Here is a 24,430-nt window from a genome sequence, read left to right on the forward strand (position 1 = left end):
TTCAGTGCCCATAAATAAAGTTTTATTGGCACCCTACCACACTCCTCCGTTTACATATTACCTCATGGCGGCTGTCACACAATAACAGCAGACAGAGACCAGATGGCCCTCGGGGCCTCCACATTTGCTTTCTGGCCTTTCCACAGAAATCTTGCTGACACCTGCATGAAGCTATTATCACCCATTGACACCTTAGCGAGAAGGAATTTATTAGAGTACCGTGGACAGCCTGGAAAGAATGCGACCCCAAAGAGACAAATTTAGACAGAGGCAAAAGAATATGAGAATCCAACGTAAGGTTCGCTGCACAGAGGGCAGGAATAACCCTGTGAGATAAACAATTCTAGCCCATTTTACAGATGAGGAAAACTTCAGGTGAGAGAGCTTGAGTGACTTATCTCACAACTGATAAGTGGCAAAGATACAATTCCAGTTTATATCAGCCTATCCCGAGGTCACTGTCAGGAGGAAGAAGGATAGAATAAGGAGGTTGGGAATTTCCAAAGGGACATGTAACCAGCTCTAAAAGGGCATCTCGAGAGACTGTTCAGAAAAAAAGCAACCGGGGGCACCTGGGTTGCTCAGTTGGTTAAGCATCTGCCTTCAGCTCAGATCATGATTTTAGGGTCCGGGGTTGGAGTCCTGAGTCGGGGTCCTTGCTTAGCTGGGAGTCTGCTTCCCCCTCTCCCTCCACCATTCCCCCTGCTTGTGCGCTCTCTCTCTCTCTCTGTCAATAAATAAATAAAATCTTAAAAAAGAAGAAGAAGAAGAGGTAGGAGAAGAAGAAGAAAATAAGCAACCTGCAGACCCTCAGGCACCACAGTTCACCTCTCAATCACCTTATCTACAAAATGGTGAGGAGACATACCCTGAAAGGGAGCCACAGTTCAATGACACATGTGGCACCTAAGGGGTGCTCCGTGGCTCATTGCCTCCTCTCCCCGCCCTGCCTCATGCACCCCTCCTGGATTGACGCCGGTCTGGTGCACTGTTGCCTTGAGATGATGGCTCATGGGAAAATAAACCCACACTTGTGGACTGTCCATCTCTCAGATTCCTTTTACCTGAACCTAAAATTGCTTCTGGTGAGCACATGGGCCAGAGAAACACAGCGTGAGCCTGAGATGTACATAAAGCTTCAAACCCAAAGATGCCATGCCCAAGTGTGGCAGCTCACACCAGAGCAAGAGGGCCGGCCTCCTTCTCCCGTAAGAGACTCGAACATGAAAGTTATCCATCCACCCTTCTGTTCACCAGTACCAGGCTTTACTTGAAGTTCAACCCAGGGGTTCTGCTCCTTCACCCCCTAGGTATCCTCCATTTTCAGGTACCTTCTGTCCTCTTGACTTTTCCCTTTGCCATATTCTTTCCTATCCCTGTGCCCCCAATCTCCACAGCCCTCCTCTCCCCCTTCATTGCTCTGATATTCATCCTCTGATCCTTCTCCATCATTGGGGAAGGTTCTGGGGCCCAGAGGTGCAGGAATCAAGTACAAACCAGTGAGAGGGAGCCAGGTGGGAGCAAAAATGGCTCAGGTCAACCCTGAGCCCAGTCATGATTGGCCATAGCCGTTGCTGAAGCCATTTTGCTGGCTGAGCCGGGGTTTCCTCAACCATTAATTGAGAAGCATAACCCTTGGCCTAATCATCTTACAGGACTGTAAGGAGGCCAAAAGAGCTCCTGTGTTTGGAAGTACTTTACAAAATTTATTTATTTATTTATTTATTTATTTATTTATTTATTTATTTATTTACAATATTTAGATTCCCATGCAAACCATATTATGATTAAAATTGGTAAAATAAATAAAAATAAAATAAAATTGGTAAAATAGGTACCATCATATAAAATGAATACACACACACACATGTACACATACACACTGAAATTCATAGAATTGGTAAGACTATGTGGCTTGAGCATCATGCTCTTGATTTTAGAGCTTTAGATTATTCCAAAGGGAGACAGGGAGGTGGGGTGTTTGGGAAGAGCACAGTCTGAATAGGTGGGCACAGGGAAGAGCACAGTCTGAATAGGTGGGCACAGGGAAGAGCACAGTCTGAATAGGTGGGCACACCGGCCTCAGTCCCTCCTGGCCTCTAAGCCATGGTGCATCCTCAAGAAAGTCACTCATGCCTACTTCGGCTTCTCCACATGGAAATGGAATAATGCCTTCCCCTGGGCCCAGATGGAAGGCTGCCTGTGGAATGCCATGCTCATGACCACCTACACAGGTGGCCCAATGAACAGCAGTTCTTTTTACTTCCCTTTATTCTGATTTTCCTAAGTCACAATAGAGCACTTTCTCCCCAAATAATTGGAAAAGCCATCATTGAAGCCAAATTCCACTAAGTCTGGCAGTGTGACCCTGGGGCAGCTGCTCCTGGGTCTGCTCAGATCTGCCAGGCAAGCATCCGAGCTCCTGGCAGAGGGCCTCCAGGGGCACTCCTCCATGAGTAACGACCTGTTTTGACATCACTGACACAGCTGATCATTAAGGTGCTACAAATGGCTTCTGTACAGGATACTGATTTACCTGCTCGGTGGCATCTTAATGTGCTTAAAGACCTGCTAGATAAAAGCACGCCTGCACGAGCCTATCTCCACCTGGGCCTCCATTGTGAGCATGAGTGGAAATGGGCCTCAGAGATTTCTGGGGCCCATCATCTCAGCCCTGAAGGAGAGGGGGGTGCAGGCAGACTGCACTCATCCCAAACCTTGCTCGGTCAAAGTAACAGTCACCAGTGTGCAAGCATTTACTCTTTGTCAAAGCCTGTCTAATGGTGATGCATTACTCCTAATTTACTCCTCACCACACCCTGAAAGCTGCTATTTTCCCACTTAGCAGATGAGAACACTGAAGTTAAGATGCTCACCATACAGCTAGTTGCCTCTAGGAGCTGCGTCAAGCCCAGTCCTCTCTACAGACACAGAGCTCCTGCCCCTTCACCCACAATGTGTCTCAAAGCAGAGGAGAACACTGGCTGCCTTTTGAGATCACTGCAAACTATTTTGAGAAAAATTTGATAGTTGGAACCCCTTCCTTGATGTTGTAAGGAGAATATATAATTGGACATCAGGGCAGCCTCGAGAGAGGACTGTGACTTATAGAGTTGAGGGGTGGGCAGGGAGGTAACACTCCAGCCAAATAAGCCCACCTCAGGGTCCTGTCTTCATTCAAATAGCAAGGCCATCTCTCAGTCTTCTTAGATGACCTCTAGAGGACCGCAAAGGGCATGGGGCTTGCCCAAGGACACACAGATGCTGAGAGGGGGACCCGTGGGTGGTTTTGGGGATTCTAACTCAGAATCCCTGCTCTATCCCCTCTCTCTGCAGACCTGGGTCGGCCCCAGAGCCACATGCAATCAGCCTCTTCCACTGATAGCTCTTTTAAATATTTGTAGCCTACTGGAATTTCTTCTTACAGGGAGTCAGCAGAGGGCACGGCTTCAGAGGGATGGCTCTGAAGCCAGAAAGAGCAGAGCATTTTTTTTAAAGATTTTATTTATTTATTCTTGAGAGACACAGAGAGAGAGGCAGAGACACGGGCAGAGGGAGAAGCAGGCTCCATGCAGGGAGCCCCATGCGGGACTCGATCCCTGGACTCAGGACCACACCCTGAGCTGAAGCCAGATGCTCAACCACCGAACCACCCACGCATCCCAGGAGCAGAGCATTTGATGCAGGTCCTACTATGCCTTGACTCAGGGACATTAGGCAAGCCATTTAACTTTGCGAACCTTCAGATGTGGCATCTGCACAATTAGGCTCTAGGGACAGCCTCAGAGGGCTGACATAAGGTAAAATTGCTCCCCGCACATACAGGAATGGCTTGGCGGTTCCAGCAAGGAGGTGCAGGGAGAGAAGAATTAGAAGCTACTAAAGTGAGTTTAGGAGGCAGGCCAGCCTTTGGGTGCCATTTTCTGACTGTGTGACCTTGGGTTGGTCTCTTAACATCTTAGCATCACTTATCAGTGAAATGGCCCCCCTCCTGCTCTGTTCCTCAAGTAGATGCCAGTCAAGCCCATAACACACGTAAGAAGCCCAGCATTTGGCTCAGGGCCATTAAATGGTGGTTTTCTTCCTGCTGTCTGCATCACTGAGTGGGAGGACAGCCCGAGGCAGCCTAGGCACAGTATCATCGTGTGCAGGCCATCCAGCCACTTGGGCTCCAGTGATAAATGTGAGCCACAGCAGGCTACCCCACCTCTAATTGCCACACTTGTCCTTACCTCTAAAGTGGGCAGGATAGTGTCCCCTTCTCCCCACATCCACCTCACGTGGTACTTGGTAGATGGAGTGACAGCATGCATATCCCATCCCTTCACATGCCATTACAGGGGTTTGCACCATTGACCTTCTCTAATCACAGAGAGGGCTAGCCCTGGTCCTAGCATGACAGAGGAACTCTCAAAGCTTCCATTTAACTCAGGGAACTTTGCTCAGAGCCAACTCTGAGCAAATGAGGTGCCAGGGGGTGGTGAGTCCCTGGGGACCATAAGCTGGAGCAGTGGGGTGAGGGCAAGCAGGTGAACAGATCACAAATAGATCATTCCAATACAAGGAAGTCAGAGCAGTGGCCCCTGCTCTGACATAGCCCCAGAAGGCTATGAAAGCAGAGAGCAGGGGTGCCCAGTGCTTCAGGAAGGCTTCTCTGGGGAGGGGTCATGAGGCTGGGGTCTGAGGGGACAATACAATTTCGCCAGGTGCCCTAGGGTGTGGGAAGGAGGCACTACTGGGAAGGAGCAGGGAGGAGTATCCCCGGGAGAGCTCGGTGCTTAAAAGCTGCACCTTTTAAGAACCTGTTTCCATCCCCTGTTCTGCTCAGCATCTCCTGCTTTATGGCTGACAGAGGATAAGAATTTTGGTCACACAAAAGGATTTGGAGAAAATTGAGCAGGGACAGATGAACTGGTGTTTGTTTTCATGATAAAAGTGAGATCTCCAGGGTAGACAGTGGATGAAGTAGACAGATTCTATAAGGCTGGAAGCATAACAACCAGAGTTCCCCCGGCCTCCGCACTCAGATTCCTTTCTTCTCACCTCTCTGGGGGTGCCCGGCCTCAGCCCCTGTGGCCTATGGCACCCTCAGAGCATCGGTAGTTGGTGCCCTCGGCTGGAAGGCTGATGTCTGCTGGTCAGGTGGAGCAGGGCAAGGCCTTACCTGCCTTACCATGGGAACAGCAGGCATGGACAAGTGAGTGTGAGCAGAATAGTAGGTTCAGGGAAGCCGGTAGGGCCTGTGGATGCCCAATCAGACAATGGGCCAGTATGGGGGAACCTGTCTGGGACCTTTAGAAACTAGTACACTCTGAGGCGGGCTCACTTCTGATAATCTGGATGGTGGAAGTCAATATTTTTTTTTATAATTTTTATTTATTTATGATAGTCACAGAGAGAGAGAGAGAGAGAGAGGCAGAGACACAGGCAGAGGGAGAAGCAGGCTCCATGCACCGGGAGCCCGACGTGGGATTCGATCCGGGGTCTCCAAGATCGTGCCCTGGGTCAAAGGCAGGCGCCAAACCGCTGCGCCACCCAGGGATCCCTGGAAGTCAATATTTAAAGTAAAATGTGACCTTATTTTCAGCCACAGTTGAAGACAAGTAGGTTGTTTGGTTATCCATGTTTCAGCAATGAGGCATTTTCTGGAGGCCAGAAGCCACTCTGCATCTCCCAGTGCCAGTGTCTGTCTCTGGCCGGAGACTCCACATCCCTGGGTGATAGCAGCCAGCCTCACACGGGCAGAGCCAGGCAGGTGAGGCCTGGGAGCCCGTCTGCCCCCTGGGAGGTGTGGTTAATGACGGACTCCCACTGGCTGAAACCCTCAGCTTCAGTGGGCTTCTCCCCGCATCCAGGCCCAGAAGCAAACATAGTGCGTCACAACACCTCCTGGCCTCCAAAACGTTTTTGCTCCTCAGACCCTTAGTTTCTGTAAAATTACAGCAGCCCCATTACCAAACGCAAGACCAAGCCCTCCATACCTAGTTTGTGGATGGACTCACACAGGCCAGCAGGGCCCTGGGGCGAAGGGAAGAGGCAGGACGTCTGTGTGCCCAGGGTTGGGGAGAGGGGCTGCCCAGCAGGCAAGGGAGAAGGATGGTCTTCAAAACACAAGTTCTGCATTCTGCTAGAGAGCCTGAGCTAACAGGCAGCAGCAGGGCCACCCTTTTTCATGAGCATTTTTAAATTACGAAATGGCTTATGATGCTCTTTCAAAGATGATTTTTGAAAAGTGTAACAATCAATAAGAATTCCCCATAATCCAATTAATGCGACCATCAATGTGATGGTATCCTTTTCTCTGAATAGTCACTTCAACTTCGTGTTCTTTTTCTACTTACCTTTGTGCCTTATGTATTGTCACACCTCATAAAACCTCACCAGCCCCCCCAGCGGCTACATAATATTCCCTCACAGAAGGTCAGATGTGCTTGTCTGTGTCCTTGCAGTTAGAGCAGTGTGATTGATTTTAGTGTGGCTCCATTTTTCTTTTTTTGTGCACCAGTGAATATCTTTGTGTAAAAGTCTTTGCATTTTGAGTCACTTTCTCAGGAGTATATCACCTGGGCCCAAGTACGTGGCCATTTCTTAGTCTGAGATGCATTTTTTTAAAGATTTTATTTATTTATTTATTTATTTATTTATTTATTTATTTATTTATTTATGAGAGACCGAGAGAGAGGCAGAGACACAGGCAGAGGGAGAAGCAGGCTCCTATGAGGAGCCTGATGCAGGACTGATCCTAGGACCCCAGGATCACAGTCTGAGCAGAAGGCAGATGCTCAACCACTGAGCCACCCAGGCGTCCTGTCTGGGACGCATTTTGCCAAGCACCAGTCTGGTCGTTTATGATGGCTTATGCTGCCCCCTTCACCCTCATGTACTCTCGGGCTTCCGGTGCATTTACTCAATTCTGCAGACTTGTACCATATTTTCTGAAAAGATAATAATTTGGTTCCAATTTTAGAATATAGTTTAGTGAAATGAGAAGTCCTGTAGGACTGTAATATTACCTAGAGTCATGGTCTTTTTATTTAAAAAATAAATAAAAAGAATTGCAATCATGTACAACTGATCTGGAAATTAAAGAGATCCATATTACCGGAGCATAAAAAGTATACATAGGACACCTTTACAAAAAGACTGAGAGTGTGTGCATGAGAAACCATACTCTTGCATTGCAAATGCTTTTCGAAGCCATAAAAGTAAAGATTTTTGAAGAATAGCTACTCCATCTTGCACCAATAATATACATTTGTCCCAAGATAAGAAAATTGCCTGGAAAATGCTCATGTTTATTAGACGTAAGAGAGAAGAGTTTCTATAAATCCAAGAGAAAGTACCCTGGTTGGTTGAGTTAATGATTTCCCCCTTGGGAGAATTATCTTTCAGAAAAGCTGCTCTTAAATTGCCTGGTTTCTGCACCTTTCCAGCATCAATCTGCCTGCTGTGTTTCTGTTTGGGAGCCAAGAAGCATGTGAGTAGAGGATCTTTGGAGAAGAAGGGGTCAGGGAGAAAGTTAGCAGCCAAGCTTTGAGTGGGAGTCCTGGTTTCTGAACACCACAGGATTCCCTTTGATGGCAGCATGAGCTCCCCTCCAACAGCCCCGAGGAGCTTGCAGCCAGGGCGAAGGGGGCGCACGGGCTTTAAAGAGGTGATGCCCAACACTAGCAAGCTCAGATGCTTGTCAAGGAACTGAGGTGCTCACACTGGCACCAAAGAGCCAGAAGAGAATGGGGCCCCTCACAACACATGGCCAGAGGCTGGCTGCTTTGGGGCACAGCATCCAGAGGCTTGCACCAGGCATTAGAACAGAGCAGAACCCAAAGGCTGTGTGTAGATCCAAAGGCCCTGGAGAAGCAGCACACAGAGCAACCCCAAACCTGCCCAGCAGCGTGGCAATATCTTCCATCCAGAAAGGCTGGACCCAGCAGGAGGATCTGCAAGGAATGAAACAAGGAAAAAGTCTGAGCAGAGCAGGAGGGCCAAGGGAATTCTCTGAGCCTCAGGACCTGGGCAGGCACCTCTCATGAAGCATCCTTGTTGTTCATTTCCCAAGTATTCAGTGAGAACCGACAGTGTTCCGGAAACTGTTACCTGGTGCTGGATGTTTTTAAACTAACAAAATAGATGCAGACCATGATCTCATGGAACCTCTGATGGGAGTGGGGGTGGGGATAGAGAGTAGCAGAAAAAACAATTAAGAAATAAATTAATAGTTTATTCTGTTGGCCAAAGCCAGTCACATGGCTAAGCCCCGGCTCAATGGGGCTTGGGTATGTATGTACTCCCTCCACTGGAGGGGGGGCATGGTCAGGAGCAATAGTCTAATGCACACAACAGGAAGTGGCTCTCTCACCACTCAGAGCTCTAGGTGCTCCATCTGTGGTTCTTCCAGGACCAGAACCGTGCTTTGCCCTGCAGAAGGTAAAGAAAGAAAACACAGTTTGTTCTGAATTCATTTGGTATGACCTCCTACCCTGCTGGGTCAGGTTCCAGGCAGCAAATAGGTCTCCCTCTGAGCATCCTGTGTAGGGCACAGAAATCCTTTCTTAGCTCCTCTCTGGCCGCTGGGACCCATGAATGTGGTGAGAGAAGGAATGAGAGTCCATTGCTCAATGTTGTTTGGGCTGGTGGCTTCCAAGTCTATCTGCATCCTGATCACTTGGGAGGTTAGTTAAAATGACAGATTCCAGGCCCTGACCCTCAAAACGTTCCGCTGGGAATCTCCTCAGGTGGGGCCCAGGAATTAGTGTCTTTAGAAGTTTTTCCAGTGATTCTCCGGAGGCCAGCCTTAACCCTGCCCCTGTCTAGAGACAATGATTTAGGAGACACAATGTGAGTCCCACATAGGTGATGTACGTTGCAAAGCACATGAACTGGGGAGGAAAGAATGTGATCTAGGCTGGAGTAATTGTGGAGGACTCCCTGGAAGAGGTGAACTGGATGTATTACCCTGGGGCAGTGTGACCAGGTCAGATTAGAAGGACAAAGAGAGGTGAGATGATAAGTTATCATAGGAATTGGTCCAGGTGAGAAGTGATGACGGCCTTTCACTAGAGTGGAGAGACACCAATCTTGGAGGCAGGAGGCCTTAATGGCCCTTTGCATGTGGAGGGTAAAATGTTCACAGTGCTCTGAAGCACTGCCTTCTATACCTGAAGCCTTTGGAGGTTAGTTTTAGGACAGCATGATGATAGAGTATTATCTAGGGCCATGCTTCTGAGATCATATGTGGTGCAGGACCAGGATTTTTTTTCCCAGTCATGGACCAAAATTGTGTAAGAATGTGTAATAGAAACAGATTTCCGGGGAAATGAAATAAATAGCAAAGCCATTCAAAATGTAAACCAAAATTTTCATTTTTATTAGCGTCAACAAATATAAACTCACTCTGTCAAATGGCCATAGAAGTTTCTAAATGCTTACTGTTGATCTCTCTAATGACCTCATCACAGACCTAGAGCAGTCCAGGGACCCAACTGGTCTACAGGCCACAGTGCATAGCATTGTTCTGGCAACATGTCCTTGCCCTCGCCTCCACAAAACCTGAAATGGTTTGGATCATCTTTCCAATTCAATCTCCTCCACCAGCCATCCTTCTGTGGTCCTTGCCTAGTGGCGCCGGTTCTCCTGGGTGACAGTGACAGGCAGGCTTTGAAGAGGGTATGTTGGAGGTCTCTGGCCACAGCCAGAAGCTGTTGGGAAGGAAGCTGTCTGCAGTTTTCCAGGTGCTCCTACAATGAAGCTTGCAAGCATCTGCCTGTGTACAGGACTCTGAAATCACCCGAGGGGCAGCTGTGAGGGTTTTCTTAGGCCAAGGAGCCACAAGTGTGGATATGAGACAAAATGAAAGCCCTTTTGCCATAAGGAGCCAGAGAGAACTTCAGGGGCAGAACAAAATTTGAGGACAGATTTCCTCGTTGTTTCACTTGGCATTTATTGAGATGTCTCAGGGTGAGGGAGATAGTAAAAGGAGTAAAGATATACGAGGTTTTCCAGAGCTGGAGCCACACGTTAAGTGCAATTTCATCGTCATATACACTCTCCCGCAGACACTCAAATTCAGGCTGGGGTGTGTGCCTGCACACACATGCACACACACACACATGCACACACATGCACACACGCACACACACACACACAGACACACACAGCAGCCATGTCTTAAATCATTCCCACTGTAATGCCTGGCAGTCTGTCATTTGGCAGCTGGCTGGGGGTGAGGTGTGCTATCCCACCTGGACAGCAGCAGAGGTTCTCTGGGTCCAGATAATCACCTTCCTCACCCCTGACAGCCAGAACTGGAGCATGAGTGTGCGTGTGTGTGCATGCATGGGTGCTGGTTTCCATATACATAATCGTTCACTCATTACCGAGCACCTAGTGTGGACCAGGCTCTGCACGGTGATGCACAAGTCATGCTCCAGAGCACGAATGGGCCATAAACAAGTAAGTAAGTGATGCTCCAGAGGGGAGGACAGGCAGGGATGGGTGGAAGCAGAGTGCTGGTCATCAAGCTGTGGCCCGGAGGCCTCCTTTACAAAGGCACCTGTGAGTTGAGGCCTGGAAGCAGCAGAGGACCAGCCACAGGTAGGACAGGAACGAACATCCGGGCCTGAGGCTTACCCTGTGATATGGGCATGTTTTTGTTTTGTTTTTTTTTTTCCCCTCTCTTCTTCCCTTTTGTACTTAATTAAGAAATCTCTTTTGAGGAAGAATGAAAAGATAATAAAATGCTCTGACTTTGTGAAACTAAAATGTAGTAAATGGAAAGGGGTCGGCAATAAAGGAAGAGAGAGGATTCCTTGTATTTGTAATTGAGTTCAGAGAGTTTGTGGTTTGGTTTCTTTTAAAACTGTGCCTGCATGTAATTGCTTTTAATTGGAGAAGAGAAAGCCACATAATTTAATCCCTGTTAAGTTGTGTTTGTGCCTATTATATGTGGAGCACAGGGCTAAGTGGTTTGCATTTATTATCTGACATAAACCCTTTCAACGGCTCTGAAACAGGTGATAGTATCACCAGCGTCTGCGTGAGTGTCACCAGTGTTTGCTTGCTCAGGCACAGAAGGAAATGACTGGCCCACAGTACATGGCACCAAGCGGGACAGCTGGGATTCACACGTGGGTCTGAGCCCAAGGCCCGGGTTCCTCCTTTTGGGTGGTTAATAACCATCCCCATTCTGCAGATGAAGAAACAGAGGCTTTTAAGGTTAAGGAACAGTCCCAAGGTTACTCAGCTAAAGGCAGGACCAGTTACATAATTTGTAGGTTCCAGGTCAAAATGAAAGTAGGGGGCCTCTCGTTTTCAAATTATTAAGAATTTCAAGACAGGGACGGTAGAGCAGTAAAGCAAGTACAAGGCCCTTCTGAGCATGAAGCTGGTCTCGGAGCCAGGATTGGGTTCCCAGCCTCACTGACACCTCACCACCTCCTGTCTCCTTCCAGCTGAATGTCCCAACTCACAGTTAAAGATCCAGAGCAGCACTTGAGGAAATGTAAAAAGAAAAAAAAAATCAGAAAAGCAAAGAATGCTTTCTGGGGTTGGGCTTTGGAGTCAGGTGGGCCTGGGACAAGTCCTGGCCCTACCACTTGTATTGTCTCACTTATTCTTCACAGCATCCCCATGAGATGGAGTTGTCGTTTCCCCCCATTTTCCAGATGAGAAAATCAAGGCCCAGAGTATCTTGCCCAAGGTACAAGAGCTGGTTAACAGAGGGGGGTCTGAATCCGGAAGTCTAGCACTCTGTCATCTAAGTGTCATCATGGCCCTTTCAGGTCAGGCTTGGACACTGAGGAAATCACCCCTAGGAGCCAAGTGGGGAGCAGGGAGAGAAGATGAAGCTCAGAAGCCAGCTTTTGTCACCCTTATATGAAGACTTTGGAAGAGTCTCTATTACCTAAAGCGTAGAAGATCCCCCACCCAGCTCAGCACTCAGTCTGGTCCCAAAGTTCCCCATTCTGGCCCACCTGGCACCAAGGCCCCCAGGAGGCCACCCCCAGCCTCACATAGGTCTACACCTTCTGAGTCGTGCCAGGATGCTGAGCTGTAGGTTGACATTTCCCAACTAAATAGCCCCCCTTGGCCTCGTGCAGCCCCAAGGCCATGATGGAGACATCCTGGGGTTCTATTTTGCCTTCTGGCATTCCCCTCCTTCCTCAATATTTGCCTTTTATTGTCAGTATTCTCCTGTTTTGACAACTGGGGTCTTGCTGACCCTCAGGGTTAGCCAATTCCTAGCAATTCAAAGATAAGAGACAACTTACCCTTTTGCTCTTCAAACACAGACCAACCAATCCAGAACCCACACCCGCAACGACCTTCCTTGTTGGGCTCTCAAACCCTGTGCCTCCATCTGTCTGCTCTAACCGCTCCAGGGCCAGGTACCAGACAGTAAGGGACAGCCCCTGTACACCAGAGGCCACTGAAATTATACGAACTAGCATTTTTGGCAATCCTAAACCTGGTTACCATGCTTTGTCTGTTCCTTCCCATGGAAACCACAATAAAGGCTCTTGTGTCCAGTTCCCCACCCCTCTCTGCCTCCTGACTGGCCACACTGCTTCTCCCCCAGTGGTATACATAGCCCCCTCTCCTTGGGATCTCTGAGTGTAATAAATGGTCTGTTCAGTGGCAACAGCACCCTGATCTCTTGGCCTTACCATACTTAAATAAATAAAACCTATATTAAGACAAATGCCCAGGTCACTTCCTCCAGGAAGCCTTCATCGATTGCCCTACTCAACATAATTTACTTCTCCATTCCCTGGAGCCTGCACTTTGTTCCTCTGTCTGCTCAGTAGAAGCTGGCTGCTGTCTGTGGCTGCTACCGCCTTGGCTGTGGGCTCCCAGTTAAGGGTTAGGAGTCGGTCATACTTTCATGCCTCCCATGCCTAGGGCTCTGCTGGAACATAGTAGGTGCTCAGTAAAGACTTGGCATCTGAAAAGTGATAAGAATGATACAAGAACAATAATAGTAGTAATGAGAGTAGCTCTCTGTTCCCGGTGCTTTTCATATCTTTTTTCCAAGTCCCAAAGCAATTCTGCAGGGGGTTAGCCTCATTCTACAGATGCAAAATGAGTCTCAGAGAAGTTCAGTGATTTATTCAAGGCTACACAGCCAAGGAGTGGCAGAGTCAGGGTTCAAACCTGACTGTGTCCAGCTGCAGAGTTAACACTTTTGAATTTAATTAAATTGAATCAAACTGAATTGAAGTTAATTCCCCATTGTGTGACCCTGTCAGAGGGGGCCCTCTGCATGGATTGATGATCAGGAGTATTCTAATGTTCTGAAAATGAACACCAGACTTAATCCAGCTGCCAAATGACCTTTTCAAAGCAGAATCTGGATATGTTATGCCCTCACTGAACACTCATTTATGGCCCTTCACTAGCTTTAAGGTGAAACCCAAACCTCTTACCCAGCATTCATCATCTGACCTCTACTTACTTCTCCAGCCTCCTCTACTTCCTAATCCACCCCAAATTCAGAAGCACTGGATGGCCATGGAGATAAAGTTGCTCCCTGCCGAGCAAAAGTACCTCTCTAGCTTCTGCTGATAGGAAAGGAAGCCCCTTGGTGCCCAAATCAAAGTCACCCACCTCTTGGAGAAAGTCTTGAAAGATGCCAGATGCTTGATGCCCGCAGAGACTAGAATGTCAGCTGCCTGCACGACCCTGTGCAGGGGGAACCTTTTCCTGCCCTCCCACTATCCTGCATCCCCACATCCAGCTACTCACTTTGTATAAACCCAGAGATTCCCTAGAAACCCTGATGCCTATTCAGCGGAGACCAAGAAGAGCTGGAGGCCCGTAAGCATCCACAGTTAAGGAATGAAGAGCATTTTGACATACCTGGGTCTTCCCTTTTCATCCTTCAGTCTCACTTCTGAGGACAGAAGTGGAACAATTCCGAATGTCTTGGATTACAAAAACCTGCAAACTCTCTGCTTTCCAGAACTCTCAGATTTGCTTTTTTCCAACTCCAGACAACTCTCAACCACTTGAGAGTTCCAAGTGGTTAATATTCTCCCAATAAGAAAGCATGTGTTCCCCCAAATTTAGCAGGAATTCTAATAAAATCATCATGTTTCTAATTCCTTAACCAAGGAAGAAGGAGTTTAATTCCTAAAGGCATTCACTGTTCACTTTTCCAGGAATACCTACAAGGCAGTTGAGCCCGATTTATCAAAACAAGAGGTAGTCTGCTTCCTTTCTCTTAAGAAAAAAAATTGAACCACAATTCATAAACTAGTCTCCAAGTCCTTTATAAACTGGAAAGATTTTGTTTCTAAGCAGGAAAGCTCAGAGAAGTTGAGGAAGCTTGTGAACCAGAGCGCGGGACATTCCTTTTGTGAGGCTTCAACAGGAAGGTCACCATGTTGAGCCCTTAACCTTCAACGCTCATGACAAGGCCATGAGAAGGTATAACTAATTCAGATCTGCAGGTGAGGTTGTGGAGGCTCAGAGATGACTCATTCAGCTTTGCAGAGGTCACATCACCCACATCTGGGGGAGATGTGATTCAAGTATAGTCCTCTGCAGTCTCCAGGGTCAAAGCAACCCCAGTGCCCCCACCAGCTGCCCTCAAGGTCAGGCAGTGATGAAACTGACAACACTCCTTGATTCTCTGCCAACATCAGAGATGATCACTTTTACATATTTATGTATATATGTATATATTTATGTTTATATATATCAGTATAAATTGAACATTCAAAAATAATCTGTAAAAATTGCACTTGTCCTCCATCCTGGCAAATCCTCAGAACCATGGCAGAGCTATTGTAAAAGATCTGCATGGCCTTGGGCAAGGCACGCCAACTGTCAACCATGGCTTTGTCATCTGCACAATTAAGATAATAACTATTGGATTCCTGGGAGGATCAAGCAAAAAAAAAAGATAGATGTATAAGTGCCTACACCTTAAAGATGCTTAGTAATTGTATATCCTTTTTTTCCTGCAGTAAGTACTATTGAATAAATGGTAAGTCAGCCATAATATATCTATTGACACATAATCTTTGTGTTTGGCACTAAAATGAGTCTGCATTTAATCCTCCTCCCCCCACAAATCCTGGGCGGTAGACACCATGTTTAGATAAGAGGAAACTGAGACTCAGGGAGGGTAAATGATTTGCCCTAAGTTATGCAGGAAATGGTAGAGGTGGGAGTTGAACTCACACACACTGAGTTTAGAGGCCAGACTTTCACCCATATTGCTATCTTACCTCCAGGAGTTGAGGATGAATAGACATTTCATGTGACAAAGGCTGAATCTGATGACTTGCCTTTTGCTCTCTTGATCCCCATCTCAGACTCTTTCTTGGAAAACGAATGATGTTTGTGTGAGCTTCCCACTCTCTCAAGGACACTACACTCAGAAAGCTTCATCGATTTCTTTTACTATGTGGTTGCAATTTTTGCCTGTTCCTTGCAAACCCTCAAAAGCGAGCCTTGAGAGGTCAGCAAAGCCACTGCAGATGTGATGTTTCCAGAGCTATTTCGTACCTGATTTCTTCCCAAAGAGGCCCTTGCCCCCTACCCGCACCCCCAGCCTGGAGGTGGTGAGAGAAATAAAATCTCTCCTAGGCCTGTACCTCCGCTGACCTTCCCTTCATTATTCATTTGCTTCTTTTTTTAAAATTTAATTTTATTTTTTATTTATTTATTCATGAGAGAGAGAGAGGCAGAGACACAGGCAGAGAGAGAGGCAGGCTCCATGCAGGGAGCCTGATGTGGGACTTGATCCCGGGTCTCCAGGATCACACCCTGGGCCAAAGGTAGGAGCCAACCACTGAGCCACCCAGAGATCCCCCATTTGCTTCTTTATTTGCACTCCTTCTAGGAATGATTTTAGGTGGAATCTCTCATCAAAGATAACCACCAAAATATCTAGACACCCACAGCCCCCAGAGAAGAGAGGGAATCAATACCACAGATGGCTTGGGCTTCTTCAATGAAGAAGCTTCCAGAAGGAGGTGATGTGAGAAGACCTTGCACCAGCAGAAGTGGCAAAAAAAAACAAGAGCTGCTGCCACAGGGCTCACCCCATGGCCCTCTACACAAAAACACTTTCTCCATTTTCCTATCTGCATCTTTGAAGAAGGGAAAATCCAGGGAAAGAGGGGTGAGGCAAGGAAGGAAGGGTAAGAGACCTCCTCCTTGGTGCCCTTTCTTAGCATCAGGAAGTAGATTCCCTTCATCAGCAGCTCTAGACTAGCTGCCTTGCTGAGAACAAAAAGAACCCAACGTGTTATGGGCTGCTGTGGGGATGGCCGGACTGCAGGTCGGGGCAGACGGGGGCAGTACCAAAGAGGGGCAAAGAGGCCACAAGTTCTGTCTGTGGCTCAGGAAAGGCAGCCATGGCAGCAGCCGGGTTAGGTGACTGAGGCTCCCCAGATCCACCTGGCAAATACTCCCTACACTCTGACCTCAGTGTAGACGGATCAAAAATAAACATCACAATCCCTGCCGTTTAGCAGCTCCCAGTTACTGGGGGGAGGCAAGCATACCAATGAATCCTGCAGAATTCATTCACATTTTTTACCAATATCGGGTGAGCATCTACTCTGTGCCAGGCACTGGGCACAGAGCGTGATGGGGATTCAGAGTACCATGAAGCTTAGAGTCTAGTGCTGTGTCTGATGTGGAGGATGCTGCGGAGCACAGGTGAGCATATCTCCCCAGACCAGAGAAATTCGGAAAGGTTGCGCAGAAGGGCATAGAAAGGGAGCTCTGTATAGAAGAAACAACACCATCGAGCGTTCAGAGGCAGGAAACGTTGTCCCTGAGACCCAGGGCTGGCTGAGTGTGGACTGCTGCTTACAGCTCTGACCTGCAGATGCACCTGACAAAAGCCCTGCTGGCCCCCTCCAGTGGTTCATCTTTACTGAACTTGGGGCCTCTGGAACATGGCTTAGAGCAGCTCCAGGATCTCATCCTCCAGGAGGTGATGGGCTAGTCCAGACACAGCTGCTGGAGGCTTTGAGGAAAAGCATGCAATTGGGTACCTTCTCTTTCGCATGCAGTCCCTCCCATCTAAATATCCTCCCATGGTAAGCTCTTGGTGAGCCTCCTCACAACCCTGCGTGCAGTCTCTGCTCGTGGCCTGCTCTGAGAAAATCCCCAAAAGGGGAGCTGGTTGACTTGGGGATTCAGACCTAAACCCAGATGGCGTGGCTATCTGGAACGTGGCGGCGTTGCAGAGCAAGGACACTCGTGCCCCTGGACTGAACATCTCCCTTCCTCTCCTAGAATAACACCAACCGAGGCCCTACTGCATGCCATGCACACACCGAGGCCCTCGTTCCTCACCCCAACACTGTAAGGCCCCTATTTTATTGATGAGGTGCCTGAGACTTGGAGACCTTCATTAACCTGCCCAGAAACTTCCTGACCAGACAGAGTCAAGCCAAGATTGCTGGGGCATCCGCTTCAAACCTGCTTCTCTGAGGCTTCCCACGCACACCCATCCTTGACATTGAGACCTCAGCTCAGACAGTTCTCTGCATCCAAAGAGCCTCTCTCTGTCACCGCTTTTTCTTTCAGAGACTCACTCTCTCAGACAGGACAGCACAGGCCTCCCCCCAAGCCACCCCCACCCCCGCACCAGCTCCGCAAGACAGGGACCTTCCTGGCTCCTTCACTGCTGTATCCTCGATGCTCCATGCAGAGCCTCGTACACGGAACCCCTGAACACATGGTTGCTCAGTGGACAAAGGCATCTGGCCCCTCCACTGGAATCGCTCAAGATGGCAGCCTGGGGCCCACTGGGTGCTTGTGAAGAACAGTGACCCATCAATGCCAGATTTCCTCACAGGCAATTTCATAGATTTTTATTTCTGCTTCAGCAAAAAGGATACCTTCTAGCAAGGTTTATGTGACAAACATGGGGGTTCATAAGCCAAGGGTGTCCGTAGGTCCCATTCCTTGATCCTGCCCCCCGGGTCTGGCTAGGTCTGCACAGACCTCACAGACGCGTCCTCACAGAGCGCGGTGCGCCCACTGCTGTCAGCAAGCACTGCGCGCGGTCACCATGAGCGTTGCCTGGAAGGTCCTCTGCCTTTCAATTGCTGCTGTTGTTGTCCCAGTCAATTCATGTGTACACTCCCTGTTGGTGTTTATTTTCGCTGATTGCTCTATTTTGTGTGGTGCCATTTTGGTTGCGGTTTTGTTCCTCTCCAACACTTTATCATCTCCAAATTATTTTTCCACTAAGAAGAATTGATAAGACCATCGGCTCCACTTAAGTGGGTCACGGTCCTGAACGCTTGAGAAAGAATCCTGCACCCCACCTCATGACCCCAAGGAACCCGGAACTACCATGCCCTCTTGTCGTACGGCGGGACATACCCATTCCTAAAAACCACCCCACTAGGCAAAATGAGGGAAGTGGAGCAAGCGGCGTAACACTCAAAAATGTCATCAGTGACACACAGAAAAGAGAGGAAGAAAACATGTTAGCCTCGTTTTACACAGGTTAAGTGGTTAAGAAAATATACAAGTACTTCGATGACTATGGCACCTCACCTTGAAGAGCCCTGATGTTTGCCTGCAGAAGGGGATGGGGGAGGGCTGCAGCTGGAGCAGAACTGTGACAAGGGGGGCGCTTCTGAATGGAGGGGAAGTTGTAACTGTGGGGGCAGGTGGACGTGGCCCTCAACACTCAGTGGCCTGCGTGGCTGCTAGACGTTTGAGGTGTGTCCATGGGCGTGTTTTGTACATTCCTACCTGGCTCAGCTCAGCTGGGTGCCGCTTTCTGCCCTCACCCAGTGTTTCTCAGGAAGGAAATCTTGCATAATAGGCAAATGTGAAATTCCTCTTATCGTCAGATTGTCCCCAAATATATCAATTATGCTGGAACAAATTCACATTTTCAGAACAAGAGCTACAGCAGGACTGGCCGTACCCGATTGACTTTAACCGTTTCCTTGTTTATTCAGACTGGACCAAGAGGATTGAGTATCAGCCTGGCTCCGGGAGCGTCCCGCTTTTCCCCAGCATCCACCTGGAGACGTGCGACGGGGCCGTGTCCTCCATCCAGATCACCACGGAGCTGCAGACCAATTACATCGGGAAGGGCTGCGACCGGGAGACCTACTCTGAGAGATCCCTTCAGAAATTATGTGGTAGGTTTTTCCTGTTGGGATCTTTTTTTTACTTAGTTGCTTTTAAATGATTTATACAAAACATATGTTATGAAAGAATTAGTCCCTCCCAACCCGCATTGGCATATGTTACTCCTGGGTGAATATGAAGTTTACTTATAATGGTTGAAGGGTCAGATGGCTCAGCTCTCGGCATCAGGAACACCTGACCTGATCCCACCATTGACCAACTGTGTGGCTGGAGGCAAGGCATGTGACAAAGCCTCTACTCCTCATCAGTAAACCCTAATTAATGACCTAGTGTATTTGAGAGAACCTATCATGGAGCCTGAAGAAACCTGGGCTCCCTTCCACTGGGTTGGTTTGGAAAGAGGCACCTGACCAGGGGCCAGTGTGAAGGGTGGTGTCTCTCACCGGGGAGAGGTCGGCTTCCTCCCCAAAGGATCAGCTACATAATTTGCAGGGCCCAGTGCAAATGAAAATGGGAAGCCTTTGTTAAGAATTTAAGAATTTTAAGGCTACAGTGGCAAAGCATGAAACCAAGCTGGGATGCCTACCCCAAGCACAGGCCCCACGTGACACCCTAGGTGGCATACCAATAAAGCCAGCCTAGCTTCCCGCTGGGGTGGAGGCGGTGGGCCCCGCGAAGGTGTTGCAGCACAGGGGAGAGGACCTGCTGTCTTCATGAGGCGATGCCCCAGCGAAGGAGCCACTGGGAACTAGGGGAACAAGGCCCACAGCGGTGCGACATGAGGAAACAGCTTCACAAAGCACCTGCTCGGTACACCTGCCACACCGTTCACACGCATCACTTTAATTCTCTCGTCTTCAGTGTGAGGAGGTTGTTATTCATTCCATTTTAAAGGTGGAAAATTGGGCAGCCCGGGTGTCTCAGCGGTTTAGTGCCGCCTTCAGCCCAAGGTGTGATCCTGGAGACCCGGGATCGAGTCCCATGTTGGGCTCCCTGCATGGAGCCTGCTTCTCCCTCTGCCTGTGTCTCTGCCTCTCTCTCTCTCTCTCTCTCTCTCTCTCTCTCTCTCTCTCATGAATAAATAAATAAAATCTTAAAAAAAAAATAAAGGTGGAAAATTGGTACCCAGAGAGGAAGAAATGGCAGGTTCGAGATCCTGGTTAGAAGGTGACTGAGTCAGAATTTTTTTTTTTTTTTTCTGAGTCAGAATTTGAAGCTAGTTCTACCCAAATGCAGGCTGTTCAGCTCAGTAGCTGCGAAGGACGGCCAGGCCTTGGGAGCTAGAAGGCCAGTCTCCCAGTCAGCCTGTGGCGTGCTCCACATGGTGGGAATGGGTCCCCATGCGTAGAAAGCCAGCCCACTGATGTGCCAGTGGGTCTTGGGGTGAGGGGGACCACATATATTTCCTCGCTGTCTTGTTCTCTCCAAGAATATTCAGGAACTCACATCTGTTCTGTGGGGAGCTTAGGAAAGAGCTTACCCTTAGACTAGACCTGTGTTTGGGGGTAATTCCATCTCCACAAAAGGGAAAGGAGCCTCCTGAACACAGTGCAATTCCGGGGCGCCGTCCCCTCCCAGGGGGCCCTCTCGCACCATTCCTGAACACACACATGCACACACACACACACACACACACACACACACACACTGCTTTTGCCCAAGGAATTAGGTGAAAATTTTAGAAGTGAGTGCGAAGTGGACCCTATGTGGGCCACGTCCCATTTATCATGTCACCCAGCTGTCAGGAAGGCCTGTGGGGACACACGCTTCTCCAGAAGAAAGCAGTAGATTGGGGAGATCACCACAATTTCAATACTCCGGACAGCCCCTGCGAAAATGAATGTCAGGGGCCTAGAGTATGCAGAAAACCGCCTCTAGTGCTCTGCCTCCCTCCGTGTGCAGAGAAGCCACCTCAGATGACATCTTACTGCGAACGAGCAGGCCATTTCACTCCCCGTGCACCTGGATTAGAAGTCAACCCGACCTCACGCCACCATGGGTTACAGTCATTTCCTAACCTCCTCCGGGTTAGAAGGAGATGATGGAATCAGGTTGTTAAAGTTCAGGTGGGCCCAAGGGCACGCACTTGTGATTTGATTTTGAATGTTGCTGGGGAGAGATGAGGAGATACAGAGAGCAAGAAGGATTTTTTTTTTTTTTTTTTTTTTTTTCTGAGGGAAGAAACTTTAGAGCAAAATTGCATCTGGTTGTTAACAGCGCTCATTCCTTCTGGGCTGCCAGCCTCACCTTGCAGGAAGGCAGGCAATTCAGGGAGGAAAGCAGGCTCCCCTAGAATGTGAGCTTACCTGGTTCTGGGAGTGGCCCTTTATCGGGGGAGGTCTGTGTGTCCTTCTGGTGACCTTCCTGGGCCTGGCGCCCACCACCCTGCAGAGACTCTGTCTGAGTAACCAGATGGCCAGGGCCACTCCTGCCTCCATGCCAGGAGCCTGAATCTTGAATTCCATGGAGGGAGAGCTCAGGAAAAGGGGGCAGAAGCAAATGTGTGGAACCCAGATGCACATCCGGTGCTAGAGTAGGCTTCCAAAGGAGGCAGCCCACCAGGCCCCACGCTCTCTCCAAACTGTGAGGGAAATGCAGGCTGGATTGCTTCCAAAACAGAGTCTGGGTTATAATTTCTGCTCCTATGGGGGCAGTTTAGGTGCGGGACAAGCTTCCATGTGTTTTCAGTGGATGGTAGACAAGTTGCTTGCAGGCTTTCCCAACTAGGGAATGGCTATGACACTTTCAGCCTCAGCAGCCATGCATTTTTCATATTCCAAATCTTTATTGACTCTGGATGGAAACAGGGAGACCAATTAGGATGTTATTGCCATGGTCTAAGCAAGAGATAATGAGTTCTGAACCAGGGGAGTGGCAGTAGGGATGCATTTAAGACAGCTTTAGGAGGCAAAATCAGCAAGCTAATCAATGATTGATTAGCTGTCAGGAATGAGAAAGAAGGAATCTAAGGTGGCTCTAGTATACGCATCTAACTGGCCAAGGGTGCCACCAATCAGGACTAGGAATCCAGGCACGAGCAGATTTAGGGACTGTGAGGACACGTGCCTGTAGGACACCCAGGTGTGAGTGTTCAATGCTGGCCTGACTCTGGATGCTTCGGAGGACCTGCCCCCACCCTGCTGATCCAATGTCATAGCCTGTTTCTTCCCTCTTCTTGGCCGGGACACCTCCTCTGTCCCTGTGCCGGGCTGGTCCCTCCTTCCTAAATCTTAGCTCATGTTTTCTTCCCACTAGAACCCTCCCCCCCTTTGCTGTTCCAGGGCTTTCCCTCTGTCAATATTCTCCCAGCCTTTGTACACTACGGAGGCTATCCTGGGGGTGTTTCCTGGATCCTTTGAGCTCCAGTATCTGTTTTGTGATACCATAGCTGTGCAGTGACCCAGGCAGGGGTGTCTCTGTGGAGGCGCATTCTGCATGCCTGGTCACTGTCCACCTGCTTCCTCCTCTTGCGACACTGGCTCCATTAGAAGCAAACAATAGCTGGTTCAAAGCCTATTGTCAGGAAGTACCTGACAGGTGCAGCAGCTTTTGAAACAGCCTGTCTGAGCCCACACGGAGACACTTCCATTCTGTCTTGAAATAAAAACAATGCAGGGGCCCTGAACCTGTGTCCCCTTCAGCTTGTAGAACATAGTCTAGAATGGCCGGCCACTAGGCTTGCTTTGCATAAAGCCAGGCTTCTTGGGGAAGTTGGGCAAAGTGCTTATCATTTCCTCTGAATTCAGAGATTCAAGATGAAGGGGTCTGTCATCTGCGGCCCAGGCTTTCCAGAAGTGAAATGTCACAGAACTGCCGTGAGTATGACATGCCCCATGAAGCCCTTAGGAAGACCTCTGGGCCAAATTAAATTTGACATTAACGACAGCCCCAGGAAAGGACCACTTCAATGGCCCTAAGTCACTACATATTACAGTAAATAGAAGAGCAGTCTGTGACGCGCATCCTTCCCCAGCTCAGAGGCCAGGGACTGTTCCTCCTCGGGATCACAGGGCTCCTGGCCCTTGGCCCACACCTCCACAGACGCCGCCCGGGCCAGCTGTTCTCTATGTGGAGTCAAGAACTAGGAGAGCAGGCCCTGTCAAAGGAAAGGTCACAGAATGAGAGCATGCTATTAAGTCAAGTGTCAGAGCACTTCTGATCACCAGACGTGAAGTTGTTCTCAGGATTTTTGCACTTGTGAGCCTGGAGATTTTCATAGATGATTTGCTCACTCATTCATTCGTTCATTCATTTATGTATTTATTAATTCGACAAATATTTGTTGAGTGTCCAAATGCTGTAACCCCTGAGGTTATATAAAACCCAGCACTTCAGTCTCTGGGAAGACATGTTAAAAAAAGTTAAGATCATGGTTTTTTACTACGCCATGAAACTTAACAGAGCTCATCCTCATTCCAAATCACAGTCAGAGGTATTTGTACCTCCAGAAACACCCAATTCCAGGAAGCTATCATCGGCTTCCCCAAGCTGCCTCTGAAAGGCTGGAGCTTCCAGGCTTGAGTGTCAGTCACCTAGCATAGCTGGTACCTCCGTTCTCAGAGAGTAGAAGTGGGCCTATTGCTTTAAGGAAAATTGGCACACAGCTATCAGGAATCAGATTAAATCATTAATTATCCATCAGCAAAGGGCTGCATAGGCAGGGAGCATCTCAGTGGATACGCCGATTTCTTTGGCTTCACCTGAGCAGCTGTCTTAGGGCATGCCCTCCCATGTTGGGTAGAAGGTTTTTCCCTTCAGTGGCATTGCCCGAGCTGGTCAGCAACTGGGTATCCATGGCCCTGCTCCAGGAGCCTGACTGACCACCCCTCCGCCAGAGCCCAGCCTGTTCCACCTGAAGACCCAAGTTCCCAATTGCAAGGCCGTGCGGGAACCCTTCCTGTCTAGGATTCCAAAGGTGGAATGAAGCTCGGATTATAGAGTCAACAGCATGTGAGCTCCTGAAAGGACATCAGAAAGTACTCCCTGTCCATGCTGAAGGCATGCCAAAGAAGAAATGGGAATCATAGCCAATGATGTCAGTCACTTATGTGGATTATCAGGATAGCAGGATACTGCAATCACAAATGACCGTAATGTCTCATTGGCTCAAAACAGCAAAAGTTCATTTATCATTCCCATCGCATGTCCTTCTTGGATGGGCTGTGGCTCTCTTCCATGTGGCTTCCCACCGGGATCTAGGCTAACAAACAGCCTTTATTTAGAGCACCGTGGATCTCATGGCACATGGAAAAGACACATGGAAAACCATGAATTGGCTCTTAAAGCTTCTGCCCTGGTATGATGTGTCACTTGCACTCACATTTTATTGGTCAGAGCAAGTCACATG

General features: G+C 48.7%; 1 protein-coding gene across 1 annotated transcript in view; it reads left to right on the forward strand.

The window, feature by feature from the left end:
• CLSTN2 (calsyntenin 2) overlaps nucleotides 1-24,430 on the forward strand; it is a 597,725-nt gene that overhangs the window by 479,454 nt on the left and 93,841 nt on the right. The window contains 1 exon segment of the mRNA XM_055321522.1: nucleotides 18,948-19,133. Within this exon segment, the coding sequence (XP_055177497.1) occupies nucleotides 18,948-19,133 (186 nt within the window).

This window comes from Nyctereutes procyonoides, unplaced genomic scaffold (genome assembly GCF_905146905.1).
Source record: "Nyctereutes procyonoides isolate TBG_1078 unplaced genomic scaffold, NYPRO_anot_genome, whole genome shotgun sequence".
NCBI classification, from domain to species: domain Eukaryota; kingdom Metazoa; phylum Chordata; class Mammalia; order Carnivora; family Canidae; genus Nyctereutes; species Nyctereutes procyonoides.